This window comes from Ambystoma mexicanum, chromosome 3p, assembly GCF_040938575.1.
Source record: "Ambystoma mexicanum isolate Mex_15411 chromosome 3p, UKY_AmexF1_1, whole genome shotgun sequence".
NCBI lineage: Eukaryota > Metazoa > Chordata > Amphibia > Caudata > Ambystomatidae > Ambystoma > Ambystoma mexicanum.
In genome coordinates, this window is record NC_090925.1 from 165,850,793 (window position 1) to 165,875,395 (window position 24,603).

Below are 24,603 nucleotides of genomic sequence, written 5' to 3' on the forward strand. Positions count from 1 at the left end.
CTTGGGTGGATTTCTTCCGTCAGATTCTCAGTTGAAAAAGCCCAAGGAAAGCGCACACGAGTTGCTAACGGCCTCCAATTCCAGAGGGTGGCCTGTGCAGGCTCTGGGTATTTAGAGATTTGTAAGCCATCCAGTGCAATAGTCCTCTGGTCACATTGTGTGCAGCTTTCCATTACAAAAACGGCAGGTGCTGGGTAAAGGGTGCCTCTGACTCACGGAAGATGGGCAGGTTTAGATGCAGAGATATTTTTGGGGTCCCATCAAAAAAGTAGATGGACGCATGCATAGGACGTGCAAACACCCAGTCCTAACAGAGACGCGACATGGTTCTAGAAACATTGAGCGAAACCTACAATTCTATTACTCAAGCCCTCCCAGACCCAAATGAATATGAATATTCCAGGACAGGAGAAAGGGGGGGGGGGCGGAGGGATGTAATACCCTGATGCTGAAAAGGAATTGGTAAACAAGTGAAGACAAAGAGACAAGTTTAAGTTCAATTGGTGTTTTATTGCTTGCGAAGCACTCACTGTGCGCTTATCAGTACCCCCTTTTTCACATTTTTAATTTGCACACAAAAAAATCATTGCCATGGTGAGCTTGCGGCAAAACGAGCCTACCATAGAGCCTGGGGTGCGGCATTGAATTTTACAAAAATAAGCTTCCCCATTACACAAAAAGCCACACCTGGGGATTTTAGCACCAGGATGAGTGGTTCTCTTAAAAGTGTGCTTGTTTTTTCTCTATTTTTTTATTTAAGTAGAAAAATTTGGTATTACAATAAACCCTGAATTAAATCAAAAACGTGGAAAAGGGAGGGTCCCTGCAGACATTGCAATTCTCTGCGCATCTTGGGGTGGGATGTCGTTTGCCGCACTCCCCCATACTAAGGTCACGCACAGGAGCCTCTCCGCGATTCTCCTCAGCTGTTTACCCCCTTCGTGAGTTTCTTCACTCCGATTTTAAGCTGTTTTGGTTTTTCCCCCTCTTAAAATTTATTCTGCTGTTAGAATTGCATCTCAAATCTTTGGTGGTTCATTTCCTGGTGTCATCTTGATTTCATTAATGGTCAATTTGCTGACGTTCCATTCCTCCGTTCTTAATTTCCCTTTAATTCTGGTTGAATTTACGACACCTGTAGAGGGGGACAAAATTCAACATTACAACCAAGATACAAGACGACTCGCAGAACTAGTAGGATTTTAAACCAAGCAGAGAAAGCGCCAATAGGAGGGCCAAGGACCAATAAAAGAATCAAAGGATGGGATATTATCTAGATAAGGGTGCAACCTGTTGCAGTACAGAAGAGGTGGCCTGCATTGCAAATCAGCAGTAATGAATGGGTTATGTTAAAGGATATCTGTACCGTGCACTATCACCACCGGAGTGGTCCCCTGGCGCTCTGAAAAAGGGAAGGGGCTAAGTTAGTGGGAATAAGGTGGAAAAGTGCAAGAGAGCAGTGATCTGTTGTTGGCAGCTGCAGCCCGGTGGGTCCGTTGGCTGGGCTGGAGGTGTTTGGTCGATAGTCGTGTGCTGTTGTGCGAGTGAAAGTCTGTGTGGTTTGGTTTGTTGCAGTGTAGTGAAGTTTGTGTGGATTGAGGTGTTGTAGGCTTGTGGTTGTGTTTGGTTAGTGTGAGGTCTATACAGAGGGGTGAAATGGTTAGAGGTACATAGAGAAAATTTGGGGTGTCCGACCCTCCCCTCACCCCCCCCCCCACCGTTTGAAAGCCGTCCCATTTTAACCCCACTACCCTTTATATTTAATCTTGTATTTTTTAGCGTTATTGCCCGCACCATTATGTACCACTGTTTTGTTCGCAATAAACTTCTTAATCAATCCATTAAAATCATTTAAGGCTCAATTAGGCGAACTAACTCGCCATGCATAGGGTCATTTCCCTGAACTTGCATGTGCTTTGCACTCTTCCATATACCTTAAGCCAAACAACGGCTGATGTGTGAAGCAATTGCCCAGCACTGCAAAGCACCAGCAATTAAAATCGGAGGCGAACATCTGGAAACTGGCTTTTGTGGTGGTTCTCCGGAGGACCCAAGATGGCCACTGATGCTGCGGCTTGCGGTGAGGTGGAGCTGACACTAGCAGAGAGCTCCCATGCCTGAAGCAGCGAGAGCCGAGCATTGTAGCTCCCGCTTTGGAGAGCGCCAACGATACAGCAGAGGAGAGGATCTTTACAGACTCCTTCCGACACTGTAGGGGCTGCACAACAGGTCAGAGACAGGCGGCCGCTGCAGGACCCTTGACTGAGTGAAGCGAGAAGCCCTGAGGCAGACCAGGAGAGGCTGGCAAGGCACCCAGAGAGGCCGGATTGAAGCGAAGCAGGCAGTAACTGCCACAGAACGGACACTGAAGGCTGGGAGCACGCCAGACCGAGGTAAAGCAGAGAGCGTGCATGAAAGGGGCTGTGACCCCACAGAGCTTTTGTCGCAACGCAGCTAATGCGCTTCTCCCCCCCACACCCCCAAAGGAAGGAGTGCTGCCTACCTGGCAAGTAGTTACAGCCATGTACACTGGCATCTGGTGTGCCCAGGCAGAACGGGTAGAGTAGGGATGATCAAAACAAAGGGATATGTGCCATGTATGAGAAAACCGTACAGTGAGCCAGCATTAAAACAAGTAAACAGAATCCCACGTGTTTCCCAAAACTGCACTAGAAGTCGGCGAGGCGACATGGACATAAGACATGCATTATTTACCGTAAAAGCATTTGATGATTGTATCTGCTTAGATTCACATGCTGTGCATATGGTCCGACATCCAGTGGTAACGGCGGAGTATTGCATCTGGTCTTTCGGGGACTGAAAGGGGACGTCGGCATAGGCGTGTCTGAAACACTATCCCCATCGTGACATGTGTAGTACCCAAAATCCCTCACGCGCCAAGGTCCCTCCGATTGTATTTTTTCTGCCAGAGGGAGCCCAAAACTATAGTGAGTACATGAGGTGAAAGTAGTAAGAAGTCTATGTTCCTTCCACCCCGAGCGGGGAGGGCGCATGTGAATCTAAGCAGATACAATCATCAGAAATGCTATTACGGTAAGTAATGCATGTCTTCCGATCCTTGTTAATCTGCTTAGAATCACATGCTGTGCATAGACTAGCGAGCAGTACCAGGAGTTGGAGGTGGGTTGTGAGAAGGAACAGTGGAAAAAAAGATGTCCTAGTACTGCTTGTCCCACCTGAGAATCAGACTTAGAATGAGTGTCTAGGCAATAGTGTTTTGTAAAGGTGTGTACAGAACTCCAGGTTGCCGCTTTGCAAATGGACTCTAGGGGAACATTTACAATAAATGCTATGGATGCCCCAGTGCCTCAAGTATAATGTGCTCTAGGCTTGAAGGGCAGTTCTCTGCTAGTTCTCTTGCTTTAGTAGTACTCTGGAAGAACGTGGGTAGTTCGGTTGACTGGTTCACATGGAACTTCGAACTTCTCGGCGCAAACCTGGGGTGTGTGCGCAGAACTACCTCATCTTTGTGGACTGTAGAACAGAGGGCCTGTAGCTCGCTAGCTCTTCTGATAGAAGTGATAGCTACTAGAAAGGCTGTCTTGCAAGTCAGGTCCCTCAGACTTGCTTTATGCATAGGCTCAAAGGGGGCGCCCCCCCCCCCCCCCCACCTCCCATGAGCCTAGTCAAAACCACATTTAGATCCCACCCAGGAGCTGGGTGAGTGATTGGAGGATAGATTCTCTTAATCCCTTCCATAAAGGCCTTAATCATAGGCATCTTCCACCACGTCACTTTCTGCTGTGACGTGGTGTAGGCTGACAATGCAGGTAGGTGAATCTTTAGGGAATTAAGACTAAACCAGAGTCTAACAAATGGGTTAGATATAGCACAATGTGTGAAGGCGAGCAATCGATGGGATTGACACCCTTGGAACCGCACCAAATAAACCGCTTCCATTGGCTGGCATAGCAATAACGTGTTAGGCTTTGCCTCCCCCAGTATGTCCATGCATCTGCGGGAGTTGCAGATGTCCAAACTCTATGACCTCAGGAGCCAGGCTGTTCAGTTCAGAGTTTGTGGGCATGGGTGCAGAGTCTCCCCCCTGTCCTGAGACATGTTGTACGGGCAGGGCAGCAGGACATTTCCATCAGGTGCGCGAACCAAGGTTGGCGGGCCCATATGGGAGCCACCAGGATCATGGTGACTGGTTCCTGGTGCATCTTGTGCACCATCTTGTTGAGAAGGGGAGTCAGGGGCGCAGAGGGGTGGGAGCATAGACAAATTTCCCCGACCAAGTTATCCAGAGACTGTTCCCCTTGGATCGGTTCTGGGGTACCTGGAGGTGTAGTCTTGGCATTGGGCGTTCTCCTGAGTAGCGAACAGGTCGATCTCTGGAAACCCCCATTCTGCGAAGACGTTGGGGACAATGTCTTCATGCAGTCGCCATTCGTATTCTTCTGGCAGAGGAAAATCTATGCTAAGTATGTCTGCCTGAAGATTGAGTTCCCCTGGAACATGTTGGGATATGAGGAACATCTTGTGTTTGAGAGCCCATATCCAGATGTTTTGGGACAGCTTGGATAGCCCTGGAGAGTGAGTGTGTCCCTGTTTCTTCAGGCAATACATTGCTGTCGGTTAGGACCAGCACCGTCTTCCCTTGCAGTTGAACACTGCTAGTAGCTCCAGTAGGTTTATATGATTGGACGCTTCCTGAGGGGATCAAACTGTTGTCTGCTGAAGGTTTGCGCCCCCCCCCCACGAGATGCATCTGGTGAGTGGCTTCCACTGCAGGGGCGGTGAAGGTTTTCCCCCTTCAAGAGGTTTTCCCCTCGACCACCACTGCAGAGAGAGAACGAGGGCTGGAGAGACAACTAACAGATCTTCCCATTGTCCGCTGGCCTGACACCACTGGCTGTTGAGCCACTCTTGCATGGGACGCATGCACAGCCACGCGTGGGGAACCAAGTATCTGCATGAGGCCATCATCCCTAGCAAACTCATAGCTTTGTGTACTGTCACCTCTCGACTGGCCACATACTGAGGAACCTGAGAGAGCATGTTCTGAACCCTCTCGCTGGAAAACTCTTTTACCTGGCTGGGGACTAAGCTGGATTTCTTTTTGTTGATGAAAATCCCAGACTGAACAGTAGGTCCACTGTTTTTTGGGTGTTCGAAAAAACAAACGTTGAACGAGTCCCCCATGATGAGCCAATCGTCGAGGTAGGGGTAAACTGGAACTGAAAGTCTGTGCAGGTGTGCCGCTGCCAGGACCTTGGTAAACACCCTGGGCGACAAGGCTATGCCAAAGGGGAGTACCTTGAACTGGTAGTGTTTGTCCTGAATCACGAACCTTAGGAATTTTCTGTGCAATATGAAAGTATGCATCTTTCATATCCAATGTTTTCATGAAGTTTCCCTGTTTTAGCAATGGGATCACCTCTTGCAGTGTTACCATGCAAAACTTCTGGGGCTTTATGAACTTGTTCGCTGGGCGCAGGTCTAGAACAGGACGCATGGCGAGATCCTTTTTGGGTACAAGGAAGTACACTGAATAGATACCCTTGTTTACCTGAAGAATCGGGACGGCTTCTAGCTTTGCCAGCAGCGCTTCCACCTCTTGGATCAGGATCTGCATATGTTCCAGTGAAAGGCGTTGATGTTTCGCGGTCTGAACTGTCGCGGTCAGGCGAATTCCATGCAGTAACCGTGGGCGACCGTCTTTAAGACCCACTGGTCTGAAGTCCCTCGCATGCCTTGAGGAAAGAGGTTAATCTCCCACCCGACCGGGGAGACTTGGGAGGGGACCTGGACTTGGTGGTCATTTCTGACCCGAGTTTGTCGCTCCTCTGGAATTGGAGCCTCTGCCTCCATTCTTTACGCACTACTGACCCCTCTGTGGGTAGTTAAGTGGGCTTGCGGCAGGTTGACTTGAAGTTGCCCGTGCCGAAATAGTTTTGAGCGGCGCGGGCCTGTCCTCGAAAGGACCGCCAAGAATTATTTCCCCTATGTGGAGAGGGCTTCTGGGAAATCTGGTGCAGCGACTTCATAGTCTCGTGCTCATTCTTGGCTGTCTCCAACGCATCGTCTACCGCCTCCCCGAAGAGGTTGGCCTCTTCGATGGGTTTGATGATGGAAGCCTGGGCCTCCAGCCTGAAGCCCGACGTGCGCAGCCATGCGTGCCTCTTTAGGAGAGTACCCTGTGCGAGAGACCTACCCGCGGTGTCCAGGGTATTGACCACATTTTGATTGGCAAGTTTACCCTCCGAGACAACGGCGAGAAGCTTTGCTCTGGTTGGTTCCGGAACCTCTTGAAGGCCTTCCCAGAGTAGGTTCCATTGGGTGTCGACATAGCTTGTTAATAACGTCGTGTTATTGGCAATCCGGACGGTATAGGCCGCCGCTGACATAACCCGTTTACCCAAGGCGTACAGCCTTTTGGACTCCTTGTCCGGGGGTGACTCACCCGTGGCAAGGGGAACCCCTGCTCTTTTGCGAGTGTTGGTAACCACCAACAAGTCTGGGATTGCATGTCCTTTGATATATAACGTGTCGGTGGGGAGGGTCAGAAAAGCTTTGACCCTCGGGTTCACAGCCCTAGTCCGAGTGGGTGAGTGTATGGAAGGAGCCAGTTGCCTTTTGAAAGAGCTCAAAAGAGGGATAGACTGGCTCGCCAGAGGTTTTTTCGTTAATGTCCTCAGCAAAATCTTGTTCGGGCAAGGCTCCAAGCGTGGCAATTTAAAAAAATTCCACTGCTTTCTTCAGCATGTTGAAAGCCATTTGGTCATCCACCGGGCAAGCTTGTCGAACCGGGGTGGACGGGGGAGAGTCAAGGCAAATGATATCAGAGTTCTGATTGTCCTGCTGGGAGTCCTCCCAGCCATGAGTTGCTCCTTGATCTTCCCCAAAGTTGTCCAGAAAGGAGGCCTCTTCCTCAGTATAGATGTCCCTATACGTATCCATCTGGACCTCTTCATGATAATCAACTTCATGTTGGATATCTTCCTGTGTATGAGGGTTAGGGTCTACCCGAGCTTTCTTTGGCGGAGTCTGAAAAATTCCTGCAGCTGATCCATGCATCCCTCAAATTGTTCTGTGGTCCATTTGGATGATCCAAATGGGCCTACCTGAGAAGGGCCTGAGGTCTCCGCCTTAAGGGTCTCAAGGTGCTTGAGGGGTGCCTGGCTTTCTTGATACGATTCTTCAGGATCGTCGCCAAATCCGTGGAAAACTTTGGCGGATTGGCCCATAACTTGGGCGGAACCGGTAAGGCCCACCGCCGTAGCGATCCTATTGACACGGATACAGTCTTCGGGAGACAAAGCTTCTGAAAATGTGTCGGCAGTGGAAACTCTTTCCGCGGCAACAGAAGGGTCTGCGGATGGCTTCCCGGGTAGAGGCCTACTCGTAGTTTTCGGGCCTTGGAAAGCGTCAAAGTTTCTTGAACAGAAACTTCAGCGTGTGCAGTTTGGGGATTAGCGACCTTATGTTTATTATGCCCAGTAAAACGCTGCTGCGGATGCATGGAAGGCTATGGATCAGACCGACCCATGGGCACCGTCGAAACTTCCGGGGGACCCGTTAGCGCTTTCGCCTTCTTGTACAGCGAAGAGCGCGCTTGGGGCATGTGCTTTGTGCGGTGCGATTGTACGCCCCTGCTGCCGGGTGTGGTCCTGTAGCCAGACCAGAGTCGTGCCTGGAAGGGTCGGGGACGGGCATGGCGGAACTAGAAACATCTGCCACGTTGGACGTTTGGTCATCCGGTGTGCCCTCATCACCTTCAGCTGGTGTCGTGGCACGGGAAGGCAGCTCCACGCGTGACATGCTGTATGCGGCCCACCGCTTTAGCCAGCACTCCTAAGAGTCTTAGGTTTAAGGAGTACACGCCGAAAACTGCTTTTTGTCGTACTCTAGGGGGAGACAAGCGTTACACGAAGTGTGCTCGTCTTTCCACGGATATCTGACCCTACACACTGGGCAGAATCTAAATGGAGTCCTTTCCATAGCAGAAGGGAAGGATGACCAGACCAAAAAGGAAAGCAGTGGAAAAGAGGAAAGACATAATAACAGTATGGCAAACCCCGAGCCCACTCTCCCTACTGTGTAGGCCAGCCATAAGGCCTGACCACGTGGACATCCGAACGCCGGATCCTAGGCGTCGGAACCCACAGCCGTAGAGATTCCCCGTAGTCTTCGTCGAATAAGTTCCTGATGGGCGAAGTGACTTAACGGGGAATAAACCGACAATTCGTTAAAGACAAACAATATCTCCAGTAAGCGCTCCACTATAGGGTGACCAGTTATCTGGGCGGAAAAAAACAATCTGAGGGACCGCGGCACATGAGGGATTTTGGGGTACTACACACGTCACGATAGGGATAGTGTTTCAGACCTGCCTATGCCGACGTCCCCTTTCGGTCTACGAAAAACAAGATGCAATACTCCGCTGTTACCACTGGATGTCAGACCATATGCACAGCATGTGATTCTAAGCAGATTAACAAGCACCAGCAATAACATTGCATTTTGATCTGCAAGGTTTAGATACTGCGGTGCATGCCAACTTCTGGGCCAGTGATACGTTCCAATCTGACCACACAAGGAGTAGGGACTAAAGCAGACTCACCAGGGCAAACTTTACAAACTGGAATGTGGAGCGCACAAATAGAACAGGTCGTGCGCCAAGCTGGTGGTGCCGGCAAGTGATAACGCGGAAGAAGCAAGAGGACCTTGACTACCAATATACTGGGACATAAACGAAAGGTAAAATAGGCGACTGGCACACAAGGGGCCCTGGCACCGATGAAGACCAAGGCCAGCAAACAACTGACTTAGCACGGCCCTTCTGCCAGAAGGAAATGACAGTGGAACAGTGCACTGCCAAGTCAAGGCGTGTAGGTGTTATCATACACACACTGTGCAACGGACTGCACCAACAGGTGATCTCTGGGTAACGAGGCAAATCAAACGCGTGCATGACAGGCACTCCCTATGCGTGGCCCGCACTACAGGCGACAACCTGGCAAGCAGAGACACTGCTGCAGCTGAAGACAGCATCGTATAGCCAAAGAAGCTAGCAGCACGGCTTGGGATGGGGCAAGACACTGTGGCTGCAAGACTTACAAGAGGTGGACAAGTAAACCTATGCAGGGTGTGGACTAGGCACGCACCACGCGGTGTGGGGGGGACTCACTCAGGCCAAGTAACATTACAGCTCTTTGCCCACCTGTGAGCTGCTGAGGTCGCTGGCCAGGCAGGACCCACACGAGACACTGCACACCCAGCAACCAAAGTGGAATATGCCTGTCTTCAAAGCAACTACAGCTGCGCCAAAACAAGACCACGGACGCATAGGACCTAGCAGAGTGCAATCACAACTGGTGCTAGTCTCCTATACACCAGGAAAACAAAAGGCTTCAGACAGTAACCACTTAGACCAACAGATAGGGGTATGTCCCTACCCCAAATACAATCATCGACTCCCTCGCTGCAGCCAAACCATGCAAACCTGTGCAGAGCAACACTACGGCACAGAGCAACCGGACACTCAGAGAAGATGGCAACAAATAAGGCCAAGTGCTGGAGGATATAGCGGCGCTGCGATCCTTCATAGACAAAAATTGGAGCGGTGAAGACTGATGTGCAGCAAGACATTCGCAATCTGTCAGAAAGCTTGGCTACTTCAGAAACTGGACTGAAGTGACAGACCACAGAAGACTTGAAATTAAGAGTGCAGGAACAGCAACATTAGAAGCACGCCCAGAGTATGCAGAAGACGCAATAATGTGCGCTTGCTCGAGTCCCTGATGGGATGGAAGGGCCGAACCCTAGAGTTCGTGGAAACACTATTACTACAAGAGATTGGCACTGGCCACCTTTCACTGGGATTTGCGGTTGAAATCCAATAGATCCAAAAGCCACCACCAGGATCACACCCTCCCCCAATGATTGGGAAGATTCTGAACTTCCGGAATAGAGAAATACTAAAATTCGAGAGAAGGCAGGGAGATCAGCCGGGACCATTCCAAAATTGCTATATCCGCCCTACACACCTGCAGTCCAAAGGGCGAGGAATGCTTTTGTTCCGATTAAAGCCAGGCTTAGACAGCTAAATCATGTTAATGTACCCAACCCGGTTGAAGGGGGTTATACAAATACAAGGGAAAGGCAATCTTCTTGGAAACTCTGGCAGCAATGTGGCTGGAGCACAACAACTTGGCCAGTGGGGAGTAAGCAGTTACATGAGCTGCACCCAGTCCAAAAGAGATGGAGGCTGGGACGCATGGCAGATCTAAAACTTACAGTCTGGGGTTAACTGGAAAATTCTTGATGTTTATTGTATACATGTTTAGTAACTAAAATTGACGGAAGGTTGGTTGGACTACCGGACCGGGGCTTATTGGTCTAACCTGTGACACGATTAGTGTTGGCCTGTTGGTGACGCGACACAATCCGCACACAAAGACCCAGATGGGTCATAGTGGCGCAGGGACACCTGGCAGTTGTGTAGTTCTTTACTTTACAGCGAATGGACAAGGGGAAGCACAGGGAGGCAACACTGCAGAAATATGGCTACAAACATTAAGGTACTAAAATCGAACATCAAGGTGATGGTCTCATACCTGCGAAGGAACTGGAAAGTGTTGATTGTATTGCTGCAACAGACATCTCACGAGGGACGCCAAGGTGATAGAATATTGAGACAGGGATGCGGATCTATGTATTCCAAATATGCCAGAGGCATCTTTACTTGGCTGCTGTATGCTTCCGGTTGCTGGGGATGAGGCAGCCCCAACAGATGTGTGGAGAGAGCTACACACTGCAGCCCGAGGTTATTCTCATTTGTCTCTGCTCCATGGTTTGTACATTAGAATAGATGTATAAGCAAATCCCATCTGACACATAGAATCGGCCCAATATCTTGGAAGGTCAGTATCTGACCACTCACCGCTCCTTTTAGATTGGAAGATGCAGGGACCTAGATGCCCCCCACCTCTATCCCATAATGGCGCATGCCTACAGATGCGCATACAGACTAGACATTCAGAGAAGATCCTTAAAAAAAATGTGTTGAATACATTGATAGGAATGTGGGTAGCATCCAGACCTGGAGCTCAGTGTGGGAGGCATTGCAGGTAGTGGTAAGGCAAGAGGTTATTGCTAGCGCGGGTGATTAGGAAAACATTAAACAGACCTGGAGCAGTGGGAGAAGGAGATCCAACAAATGGAGGCCAACACCCAGGGAACCAGAGAAGAGGAATTGAAATTAGACGCAGCTGCCAGGATGCCTGGGGAGATTGTCGAAATTTGACTATGTTGCAAAAACCATGGCACACGCAGAAGGTGATAGACCGGGCAGACTTGTCATGGCTGTGCAGAAGGGAACAGCCGAGACATTTAACGACGGCGCTTAAGGATGATGCAGAATTCATAGAACACAGGCAATTAATGAAACATTCATGGAATGCTATTCTTGCCTGTACAGCCATGATGATTTGGTCCCCCAAGAGGATATATTGGGCACGTTGGAGAAAACAGGATTACCCAAAATAGGTCAAATGCAATGTGAAACACGAATACTGCTGAGGATGCAAGTGAGGAGATTAAATCACTGGCCACCAGCAAGACTCCTGGTAAGCAAGACTTCTGTTAACGATTGATAACACGTGCTCAGACCGGGACCACAGTCTTACACAAGGTGTTGAAGTGTAATATAAAAGGGTACTACCGGAAAGCATGAGGGGAAGCCTTAGTGATTCCAATACCCAAACAGTAAAGCATCCGATGAGTGATACTAGTACCACCAACTGGCAAAGCTCAACCATGATGTCCAAGATATTAATTACTATATTGGCAAAGCGACTTACGAGGGTTGTCGGAGACATAGTACACACCGAGGGGGAGGAGGAAATGGTGGCAGTTCCTATGGTACCAGAAGATTAGACAGGTGGCCAAAAAGGTGGGAGAAATGGCCGGAAGAACCGAAAGAGACCTCCTTGTTGACCCTAATGTACAATCTGAGTGATGGCTGGAGACCAGTGTCCAGAATCTACAGTCATTTGGCAACCCCAAGAGCCCGACCTGGACAGCTGACTGGGAAATTGATCTGGGTGGAGATGCAACTGAAAAGGAATGGGAGAGAGCACTCGCGTACCCTTGTGAAGTGTCCAGAAGTGCTAGATTGATTCAACTTGTTCTGTACCGCACATATACGTCGCCCCTAAAGGTTGACCAAATTTAATAGCACTGCTCACCCACTATGCCCCTGGTGTAGCGCAGAAGCAGCAGGGATAATGCACATGTCCTGGGAATGCAGGCAGGTGCAACAGCTCTGTAGTCGAATAGAAGAGGCCTGCAGAAGGGCCAGGATAATGCGATACAAGTGGACGCCAAGGGAAGGTTTACTAGGCATCTACCGCAGAATGAGCAAAATGTAAAATTCATGGACATGGTATGCATACCGGCTAAGAGAACTATCCCCACGGCATGGAAGTCTGCTGGTTGCCCGCATTGTGAGATGACAGTTGAGCCCTGGGCTGAGGTGAGACCAGGCTATTGGGGGAGGGGGCGGGGGGGGGGGGGGGGGGGGGGGGGGGGGGAGTGGGTGAAGAGTGTATCCAGGTATGGTGAAAGTGCGAGTGCAGCATTTGAAGCCTGGAAAACTTTAATATGGAATATGTTCCACCCGTCCGATGACAAGCCCCCTTGAACACTAGATCTGTACATCAGGCACTGTGGAAACCAATAGAAGTATTGTGATCCCCTGGAAGGTGCCCCAAGCCTAGAAATGGAAATCTGTCCACTATGCCCTGTGCAAATGAGACCAGACAGGCACCAGATATGATCCACTGTCCACATGATTTTTTTGTGGACATGACGTTATTGTTAACAGTTATGGCTAACATGATAAAACAGTGGCAATATGCGATTGGTTGTAACAGTATGTTATTTAAATGTCAATAAAAACATAAGTAAGCATTATTTGAAGGGGATACGGGACAGTAAGGACGGGAGAAAGTGGAAGTAAGGATGAAGTTAGTGGAGTAGCTTTAGTGTAGTAGAAAGTGGCAAGTGGAGGAACAGCAGGCAAGTAGGAGGAAATGGGAGCGATCCAAATGTGAAGGCAATATACGCAAAGGATCAACTGGGCAGAAGCATGGTGGGAAAGCGAACGTGTGAAGGATGTGTGTGGCAAGTGCCTCATGCAGAGAGGAATATATTGCACCACCTAAACTCCCCTAGAATACCAAGTGGGGATATGAGAAGTAGATGGTCAGCCAATCATCTCAGATGGGGAAATCGTGGCAGATGCCAAGCACCAGACATTAGAGGCCACTGAGCGTTAACTAACCAATGTTATGGATTCCCTGGGCTAGGGTGCGGCCAACCCAAGAGATGGGTGAATTGGCATTAAGGCCGCCCCTCACTCAAACAGCCCATCCACCAAATCCACCCAAGTCCATCAGTCGGTGAAACCACAAATTAACACTGATGGAATAAAGTTACTAGTCTGCCCGTTTCATTGCCATCCTGTCACACCTGCTAAATCCAACTCCTGGTCACATTAGCAATTTGAGCAAACCATGGCCAAGGAGCAGAATTCCTACAAAGGAAAACCACAATTTACCCACTGAAAAGAGCACTCAGATTAAGCAACGACAAACGCCTGGAACCAAAACAAAAACTTGGGCGATACAAAGACCACTGTAAAGAACACATCTTAACAAGTGTACATGGAAGGAAGAATCCAGGGCGGAGTCAAGGATATCCCCACTCCAAAGCCAAACCCCTACATTGTGCATCCCCTCAGGGACACCTTTGCTGCAGACGAGGGAACTGCCATCCCATGACCTTAGAGCTCCCCCACCCTAGGAGCTTGGCAGGACACACCCCTTGACAACCTAAGAGCAAACCCTTCAACCATAACCATCTCCACCCTGATCTGGGGAGGCCTTCCTTCACCTTCCTGCCCACAGACCACTAGACAATTACTGAGACAAGCTAATAGTGCAGAACCCAGCAAGTGACCCACCACAAAACGCACCAGTTCACCCACCACAGATGTCCAAAGCAACGAGGTAAAGAAAAAGCCACCGAACCACTAAAACCTCAACTCTGCACACACTTCTCAAACACTAAATGCAACCACATCAATCCGCAAGCACTGCAACAAAAAACAAATGGTACCGCACACCAAACAGCACAGTCTGCCGATTTGTAAATCCCACACTGAACTGAAGTGGTCAACAGAACATCACAACTCTCACCCTTCCTGCTATGCCCTTCTAACCAATCCTACCCCCCCCCCCTTACCTTTCAAATCCACCAGAGCACCACTCTGGGGATGGTGCAACATTAGGAACTCCATTCCTTAACTGGCTATGTCTGATTTCATTCAGTCCGATATTAGGCAGAACAACCTGAGACCTGGCATAGAGGCAGTATTTTACTCAGATTAGTTTAAATTGGGAGTAAAACAAAATGGGAATATTTGAACATAAAGACCAAGTAGTTCAATCGTGGGAACTCACAGCGTGACTGCCAACCATCAATAGTAACTGAGCAACTATTTTGTAAAGTGAACTACCTTCCAAAAAGGGTGGTTATCCCCACTTCCCCATTACAGCCTACGTTTAGATTTTGTAAAGTCAGTAACTATAGTCAAAGTTTAGAGAAAGAAACCCAAAATCGTATTCCGTGAGGCCATATGAACCTGGGCTGCCTCCTTCGGAGTGCGTGGGTGGAGAAAAGCATTCCTCAACATTTTCAGCAGGAGCATAGCTGGCGATTTTCAGTTTTCAGATTAGGATGACTCCCTCAAACTCCCCAGGTGGTAGTCCTGCCAGAGCAGCCTAGGCCTAAACACTGGTAGGAGGTGAGAGGTTTGGTTTATAGGTACATTACACACTTAGTACTCAAGGGTCCAGGCACTACTTAGAAATTAAGTCTATATACACGAAATGTCAAATAGAACAAGCAATACACTCACAGATCTTCTGAAAAACCAAAAGGTTTTAAGCAGAAGTCCTTTAGAGTACATGAAGTCCATCACAGGAAGAAAAAAGGCAGTATAGCTAAGGATGGAGGCCGGAAGTTCACGAGAAAGCCGTGCAATTAGGTAATTCACTACCTCAGCCATGTGTCAAAGTGCCAGGGCCTGGAGTACCATTGGAGAAAGTGACCCAAGGATAAATATAAAAGCAGCTCTGGCTACTTAAAGCAAAAACAGGACAGAAATATCTTCTGCAGCAGATTGGCAGCAGTTTCAAGATGCGCTTGCTGTGTGCATGGTTTGGCAAAAGGTCACTAGTACAAGAGGGCAGCCTGCCACACCTCAAAGCTATTGGCAAGAGATGAATAATGATCCTGTGATATCCAGGCCTTGAGGAGCACAAAGGAACGTATGCTGCATTGAGTAGTTGCAACGCCAGGTTGCCCCTTAGACACAAGTTTAAACTTCTTATGGGTCGGCCTGAGAAACCCAAGAAATGTTTAATCGCCCTAGAGAGACTAGCCACAAGGACTGAAGAGCGTGGGTGAGTGCAGGTTCCACATGGATTGGCGGGGGCAGTTTTTCTACACCTCGGGAGGCAGTGAATGACCACAGCACCCAATCGCACACCAAGCATCATTAAAACATAAGGGTGGTGTACCAATGGCCAGTCATCCCTCCAAGCAGACCCATGCACACAGGATGGAGACTCAAAAGGTGTGAATCCAGTCCCAGACAGGAATACACAAGCCAGTGATGACTGTTTCAGACCGACTACAGCTCCAATAACGAACGATGGTTACCTCCCGATTCCATACTGAAAGATGGGGGTAGGGGGAGGGATAGACATGTGACCTGACCTCAAGTCGCCGCCGCAAAGACCACCATTTTGAAGACTGGAGGAGTGTTTCAAGAGTAGTGCGGTAAAGATTCCACTGTATAGAACCACATTACACAGCTGGAAAACCCATCCACACGTCTGACCGTACGCTCGTTGGAGGCTAGGGTGTATTCCTGCAGAAGGACTCTTAAGGCAGTGCACACATCAAGACAGCCAAACTTGAAGAAATGATGGGGTAAAAAAAAATAAAGACAGGTGTGTAATAACGCTTCCTGCTCATGGCGTTTCAAGCGTACCCTTACTGAGCTAAACCAACCTCATTATTGTACCCCATTAATGACTTATATTACTGCTGCTTCATGTTCATGAAACGACGACTGCCATGAACGAAGACACCATATTATGGTCTTGTAGTTCCAACATGGTCCATGCCACATGACACTTAACATACCAAACAATTAAATGCGTCCGCTGCTGACACAAGTCCAACCCCCCCCCCCCACAAGACAAACCAATTTGAGGCCAACTTACCTGGATGGATGGTGGAGGTGTCTAGGGGAGCCAGACCTCACTCAGTCTTGCTCTCCCCACTGGCCACCACTGCAGCAGCTGGGCTCTCAGCTGGTGTAGATTCAGCCATCTTGCCCTGGAGAGAGAATATAAAGTTAACCTGTGCAGGTAAATCAAAGAAACAGGAAACACCATTTCTTAACATTAAAAACGAGACACTATGAATGCAACTCCAGAAACAAACAAATCACCCATGCACTATGGAGACCATCTGGCACCACTGCTAACCCTTCCTTCACCCCCGACACGTTAAGTCCAGGGTAACATTGAAATACAACCCAATAACATTTAACTTGTGCTATAATCTCCACACCATTCAGTAAAAACAAAAACGACAGATATGGTTATATTAAAGCATATCCGATGTTGGATAGCAATTTCAGGGGCTGTCAATGTCATTATTGGTATACCTACACTTGTAGCTTTTGGGTCTGTATAATCTGTTTCAAATATATCCTGCGCAGTGCCTTTTCCATATAGCCATGCTGCGCTAAAACTTGAACTGATATATAGAAAATCCTAAGTCAATTTACAACTCGCACAACAGGACATCAAATGATTACAGCTAGGGCAAAGAGGAATTCACAAATCAGACTGTATAAGGGACTACTAGATTTCATGTGTGTTGTAGGCTGCTAGTAGCAATGCCGCTAAGCGTATAGAGGGCCCGATCACAAGCACAAATCTAAATAGCCCTAGTATCCGTGTGCTAGCTATAGCGGTAGACTGCTGCTTGGGTTGAATGATCGCACAAACCAAGGAATTTGCTTTTAATGAAGCTACGAAATACTTTTATTTTAAAATCACATTTTGCTGCACTGCGTCAGAGGGTCAAGACCAATGGAAGACCATATAGATGACGATTGCACCAGGGTAAGGCACCACCCTACTTCTTGGTCAGTAAATAGTAATTTACTTCCCAATTGCAGAGACCAAAGCCATTCTAACCAATAGTAAGGATTTAGTAACTGTATTGCTACTGGAACCAGTGGCTTACCATTATGAAACAAGCCATTCAATCAGTAAGAATGCAGATAAAGACCATGGGTGTACTTAAAACACAGCGAGACTGATTTTGTAGAGATTTTATATATGGTTTGTTTTTTGTAGCACACCTTATAGCAGGGAGTTGGCGATTTAGGGCGAGCAATGCGTGCACTCGCCTACAGATACCATGTTGAGGTTCGAAACTTCGTTCTAGGCTTGTTCTTCCGTCTTTGTTTCTACTGGGAGCATTGCCTAGATAGACAGTTCCAGTGCTTCAGAATCCGTAGACCGCTCCCAGTTGAAGGCGAAGATCGGTGAAGAAGAAGATCGGTGAAGACTTGTGGGAGAGAGTTACTTGGCACCTCTGGACATGAAAAAAGATCCTACGGAGGTCAAAGAAAGATGCTCACCCAGCGAAGACATGAGCACCCCAGCAGAGATTCCCTCGAGTGAGATGGCTGAACATGCTGGAGCAGACTTGTTGCACAAGCTGATCTGCTAAGTTCCATGGCTCCGCTTGGAACGACAGCTGCAGCGAGGTAGCCCAGGAGAGCGCCGTCAGTCCACCAGATGGTTCAGGACCACTTCTGAAGGCTCAGCAAGCTGGGGTCAAGGCTGGGTGTCCCCACTGGTTCAGGTACCAATGTAGGCCTTCTTGAGATAAAAAGACAGGAGCAGAGCTTCACCGGGGCAACACTGGAAATCTTGGTCCCAACCATGATCTGCCCAACAGTCGCAGGAATCCTTTTATCCAAGACAACGGCTTAGAGCAAATTCACCAATCTCAAGGTTCTGCACCATTGAACCAACCAGTGGCTATCCAATCTAGGATGGCCACTGGTCACCACCTCTGCCCAGCAACCGACATTCAGGCACCAGTGATGTGTTGGGACTAGACCAGAGGTCTCCAACCTTTATGTTAGCTAGAGCCACTTGTAGTGGAGGCCAACAGTGGAGAGCTACTAGCAGGCTATATCGGGGTGAGATGTTTAGAAACCTTACATTTTTACCAATTTTCGGCCCCATTATTTGCCCCCTCTGTAAATAGGTGGAACAAATGCCTTCATGATTATATTAAGAACTTCATTATTAGTAGCCATCTCATAAAAAGAAAGCTTTGTTGGACTACCACATAAATATCCTGCAATGTGTGCGCCCCTTTGTGTTTTATGCAGGCTTTCTACATGCTGGGCACACTTTTCCCCAATGTGCATTTCACACTACCGTAAAAAAACAAGTCATTTCCAAACTGAAAAATGCTACTAGCGTGCACTAATTTTCTTTGAAATTTTTTTGTCAGACACCACACTGTTATTTGCGTGCCCCTCTGTTTTCGCACAGATTATAAAGATGTTATAAGCTTGTCAAACTGTTTAATCACAAATAAATGCTTCTGTTGTGCCGACAGCAGTTTTTAGGTAATTAAACTGTGGGTTCATGGGCGACCGCTTGATATTAACTACGCAGCAGGAATCCATGGTAATGCTGCCTGCAAGGTGACATTTAGTGGTGCTCAAAACACTTTGCAAAACAGTGGAAACGTGCAACGTTATGGTGGATTTGCGGGGGGGTTTTACTCTTACCATTTTCACTCAGTTCAGAAATGATCAAAATGGCAGGAGACATTTTGCTCTTAAGTTGAAAGGGGGGCTGTGCCCTCCAGTGCAATTAAGGATATCGATAATGCAGCCCCCATCATGAGGTAGAGGTATTGGACCGCTGGGCAATGGCAGAACCAAAAACACTTTGCAAATGGTCATATGTAGAGAGGAAGCATTTGAATCCTATGGGGCGATTTCCCACCCCCCCACCCCCCAATTCATACCAGCTCCCCATAGAAACCATTGGATTTGGCAATGCTTGTTTTGGGCAGTGTTAAAATGCCTACTCTTGTTTGATTAAAGAAATAATCTGCCAAAAAGTAAGGCATGCTAATTAAACAGGGCTGAACAGCCAATGGCGAGTCCTCTTTACTCTGCCGCTCGCCCCCTGTGGCTTGTTCTCCCTCTACGGATACATCAGACTCCCACCAAAAATGGTGCCAGTCTTATGTATTCCAATTGAAAATTCATGCAGATGCAGCCGCCATCCCAGATCCCCTATTAATGCGTATTTTGAAACGTGTGAAAATTTGATCAGCAAAGGGAATACTGGCTGTGGGAAGTATTAGGGCTAAGCAGCCTTGAAAGCCTGGGCGCTTTCTGAAAACATGCTTCGTTTGCTAAAGGAGTGCCCCTTGCCATTAGCTGAAGTTGCTAGGGTGTCCCCAGCCTGATGCCATGATCATTTTTTGGGAGGTGAATATCTGTGGCTCGTAGGACCCTTTTTAGGCAGGTCATGCGCTCGTTCAGGTTGTTAGAGGCCCGCAATTGTAATACATGAGAGAGAAGCATAGGAACATATTACTGCAGTTTACTGTAAATTAGAATATACATGTGTAGAGTGAAGGGCACACTTTTGCCAGATTCAGCAAAGGCCGAATTCGTTGAAATGTACCATGTATTTAAACTTCGGAGGAAAATATCTCCACTTAAGCACTGATCAGCAATTACCACAAATGGAATCAAGAGCGAGCTCGCTCAAGCAAGACAGTGGTGGGGGCGCACAAGGCCATCTGTGGTACTACAGGCGGCCGCAGAAGCAGAAAGTAATACTGACATCCTTCAGTGAATTCAAAAGCAGCTCTATGGGGCACAGCAGGCAAGCTCCTCGCCTGCAAGTGGGATGACCAGTGTTCAGATCCTGAATACGGACAGTAACCGCAAAACACAACAGAAAACAAGTGATTCAGATTGTGTTCATTTTTCAAAATCTCCAGTGCGGGCAACTAAAGAGGCGAGCTACTGGTAGATCGCAATCGACCATTTGGTCTAGACAGTCCCAGCACCATTCTCCGACAGACGCATTCCCGAAAGCCAAAGCATTCCCATGCCTGCTCCAGAACGAATATGGCTGAAGAACAATCAAAAATCATTGTTGCATAAGGCACTAGCCATTTAGTGCACAAGAAACACAAATAGTACACATCTCAGAATTGCCACAGGCTTGTCCTTGGCTAAATTACCAAAAAGCCAGCATATAAAAAGGGAAGGAAGACACACGATGACCCAGTACCGCTAGCAGATATAAGAAACACGCTAGATGAAAATTGGACTACCCAAACTGGGCGAGTCGCAAAGAGGCACTTGATGTGGCAATAACTCCAGGGGATGTGACTGACGCAATAAGATCACTGTCCACTTGCAAATCAATGCAAGGCATTTGAACCAATACTCACACCGTTACTCTACGGGGTATTTCAAGAGGCATACGAAATTGGAATACTACCAAAAAGCACGAGAGAAACGTTGATAGTGCCAATACCAAGCCAAATAAAGCAATGGAAGAATGACTCATACCGCCCTTTAGCCATGCTAAACTATGATGCTAAAATATTAGCCACCATACTAGCCAAACGTTCGTCCAAAGTGATAGGGAACCTGATAAACTAAGATCAATGCGGCTTTGTACCCGGATGCAACACAACAGCAAACCTACGTAGACTGCAGCATGTTAATAGCACAGACACAACAAGGTGCCATCAAGGCATTTGACTCCATAATGGCTGATATAGGTCCTATGGGAATTCGGGTGGGGGTCGAATTCCTTCGTGCGATGGGTGCAGGTACTATACAAAGACCCAAAGGCTAGGATAAAGTCAGGTGAGCTGGTTTCAGGGGCCTGGGACATAAGGGGCACCAGATAAGGATGCCCACTCTCACCCATGCTTTACATCTTGGGGCTTGAACCTATTGCGATCTACATTAGAAAGCAATTCTTTGATACTGGGATAAAAGTAGGAAGGAAGCATCACATAATATCACTCCATGCTGACATACTACTCTACCTGAAGGACCCAGAACCAACAAAACTGGAAATATTAGATAACTTTGCACGCTACTCAGGAATACACTTTAGCAAACAAATCTTGCATGTTTCCACTTGCAGGCCTGAGTGGGATAGGTGTTGAGAAATTACCAGAGGTTGGAATACAATGGCACCCAGACACGTTCAGATACCTGGGGGTGAAGATAAGGCACACGCCTGAACTCACGCATGAACACAATACAGTGGCTGTGACACAGGGTTTGCGCAACTCTTCTGGTCCAAATTACCACCGTCAATGATGGTGAGAGCACCCCAAGATGATCATACTGCCAAGGTGCCTATACTACTTCCAAAATATCTGCTACTACATTAAGCCACCCTTCTTGCGCACCTTGGAGACACTGGTGAGGGACTTCTGGGGGAAGACACGCCACAAACTAGCACTGACCACATTAACACTAACCCACAAGGAAGGGGGTATACAACTCCCTGACTTCGAAAGATACTACTTAGCGGCACAAATGAACAATGTCACCAAACGGCTATCAGACGAAGTAACAGGGGAAACTAGACTACTGGGCAACCTGGTTGCACAGTATACATGAGGGAAATACTGTGGTCCCCGCAATATCATAGGACAGGCCCCATGCTAGTGACACTTGGGCAGATGTGTGTGGAACAGGGTCAAAACAGTCATGTGATTGGTGCACCCCTATTCACCAGAAATGCCTATAATGCCAGAGTTGGGAATGGCCATTACTGACCTCATCACCATTAGATATTGGTAAAGACTGGGCTTGTACACCTGGGGAGACATACAAAGACAGAACATTCAGAGAGATGGACTCATTACACGAGAAAGAAGTGGTACCAGAGGGGCAATTCTTATGGTATCAGTCAAACACGGAGCTAGGACAAACTGGGATGAATGGCCAGAGGAACCAATAGCTAACCCCCTGATGACGGAGTTATACAACTTGAGTGATGGTTGGAGGCCGGCGTCGAGATTATGTGCCCAACTGAATGATAGACTAAACCCTGCGCCACCACGCTAAAAGCTAAATGGGAAAAAGATTTGGAAGTAGCAATCAGAGAAAGAATGCTATTGCACCCCAAAGAAGTGTCCAGGAATGTTAGATGCAGATCAATACAGCTAAATGTTCTATACAGAACCTACATGACACCTATGAAGGTGGCAAACTTAAACAAACCAGACCAAATTGTCCATGGTGTGATAGAGGAGATGCCAACCTAATGCACATGTTCTGGGTGTGTGAGAAAGTGCAAAGTTTCTAGGCCAAAATAGAATACAGGAGAGCCGGAATCGCTGAATGGTCCCCAAAAGAGTGCCTTCTGGGCACCCATCCTATACTCCGCAAGATAAAACACGTAAACAAATTCATGAGCATGGCATGCATATTGGCCAAGAGGACGATAGCGATAGCATGGAAACCAAGGGGGGGCCCGCAACACGCAGTATGGAAGAGGGGGAAAAGGAAAGGTGGGTGGCAGCGGTGACAGAGGCTTGGGGAGCAGGCACAGTTGGAAATGATGGGGATGTTGGCATCACTTTTGAAGCATGGAAAGCCCTAATCAGAGACATGTTCCTCCTGTCGGATATGCCCCACTGAACAACTTAGCCCCAAGGAACAAATGTAGAATGAAAACTATAAGCAGAATTCTGACCTCACTGCACCGCCCCCTGAGTGATTGACATAATGGAGCGGAGCAGCACTCACAAAACACAGCCACTCTCACAAAACACAGCTAAAAAATGGGAAGTGATGGATGAAGACAGTTAAATATTGATAAGAAAAAGGGGGGCATTGAAATGAGAAATGGAATAACCTGTAATGCCAATAAAAAATGTTTAAAAAAAAGGATAGTGCCCTGACTGCACTTCACTAAGGTGATCGGAATAAAATAATTCCTAAAGAGGCTATGTACCCATAGGGACTAGTTAAATCCCCATAGAAAAAAAAAAAAACAGGAATAAGCAAAACAGAAAGTAAAGCAGGAGGCTATACTGGTTTCAGTCAGGACAGGGTTCAAAACAAGCAAAAAAGAAAAAAATGTCAAAGAAGAGTCAGAAAGCTTCTTCCAAGTCGCCACAGAGACCACCAAATCTGGTCAAGGTTGGATCTCAAACACTTGGTACAGAGTCCTGCCCCCTGTATTTTTTCTCGTATTGGTCCCTCTTCGCCGAGGCCAAGGACAGATTCATTAGGGAGAGTCCCTCGTCCAAAATATCATCCAAGAGCGGAAAGCAGGGTCTTCCTCTTACCCATGCGGCGTTGTTAAATAACACCTCTTCTCCTTGTGGACAAGTTGAAACAGTTCCAAGGCCCTGGTGATCATGGCGTGGAACAAGCCCATCTCGTCAGGAGGTGAAGCCCTGAGCGGCGGAGGCAGGTCTCCTAACCCGCCGTCTGTGCCAGTCTACGGGTCTGTCTCATCCCTCGGGGGAGGAAGGCGAAGGGTGAAAGGCAGTGAGGGTGAACTCTTGGCTGGGGGTTTGCCTGATGGCCCAGGTGCCGTGGGGTCTCCCGCTGGCGAACGTGGCATCCTCGTCCGGATCTCCAAGCACAAGTGTGTAGAGCTTTGAGAAGATCTACCGAAATATCTGCCAGGGTGGCAGTGGTTGCTGAGGTGTAGGGTCTTACAAATACTCTACACCCTGCTCCTAGTCTGTCTCGTCGCCACTCTCGACATCTCCCTCATCGGGATCCCTCCCGAAGGACCTGGCCTAGATGAACTTTTCTTCCAAAATGATCTGGAGTGTGGAAGTTCCTCCTCCGAGATGTCTGCCCTGTAGGACTACTGTGCCCTCCTCCATCCCCCCCGCCACCTCCATGACCAGGGGAGATGGCTTCAGAGAGATGACTGGCAGCACCTTCTCCGTGTCTTTTCTATGGGCTGAAAAGACAATTCCCTGCGAGCATGCATCCTCCAATGAAAGGCTTGAATTTGGGCCTTCATGACCATGGCCGCATTCTTGTGTGGGGGGGTGAGGTCAGGGCCCCGCCCATGACCTTCACCAATGGGTCTGTCCAGGGCTTCTCCAGAAGCTTGCCCGGGTGGTCAGACTTCCTGTTCACTGAACCCAAACATTGGTTCGTGGTTGAAGGTGCTGGGGACACCGAGCCTGCCCTGGCCGCCGAGGGAACCGGTCGCAACCGGTGCCGTGGACTCATGGTGCTTAGCCTTATGTTGGGCCCCCGTCGCCGGAAACGCCCTCAAAGTTCTTAGAAGACCGCTCAGTTTTCTTCTTGTGGCTGGGGGGGGGGGGGGGGGGGGGGGGGGGGAGGGGAGGATTGGGGGGTCATGCGTTTGGTAGGAATGCAGGCAATAAAGACAGGGAATGCCCCATCGTCCAGTAGATGTT

The 24,603-nt window shown here is 48.3% G+C and overlaps 1 protein-coding gene across 2 annotated transcripts in view; it reads right to left on the minus strand.

Moving 5' to 3' along the window:
* Positions 1 to 489: 489 nt before the first annotated feature.
* Positions 490 to 24,603, minus strand: part of YBX3 (Y-box binding protein 3) — a 45,819-nt gene continuing 21,705 nt past the window's right edge. For both annotated transcript variants that reach the window (XM_069650558.1, XM_069650559.1), the window contains 2 exons: positions 16,326 to 16,440; positions 490 to 1,135 (listed from right to left, as the gene is read on the minus strand). In XM_069650558.1, the coding sequence (XP_069506659.1) occupies positions 16,363 to 16,440 (78 nt within the window). In that variant the 3' untranslated portion in view covers positions 490 to 1,135; positions 16,326 to 16,362. The remainder of the gene's footprint in view (positions 1,136 to 16,325; positions 16,441 to 24,603) is intronic.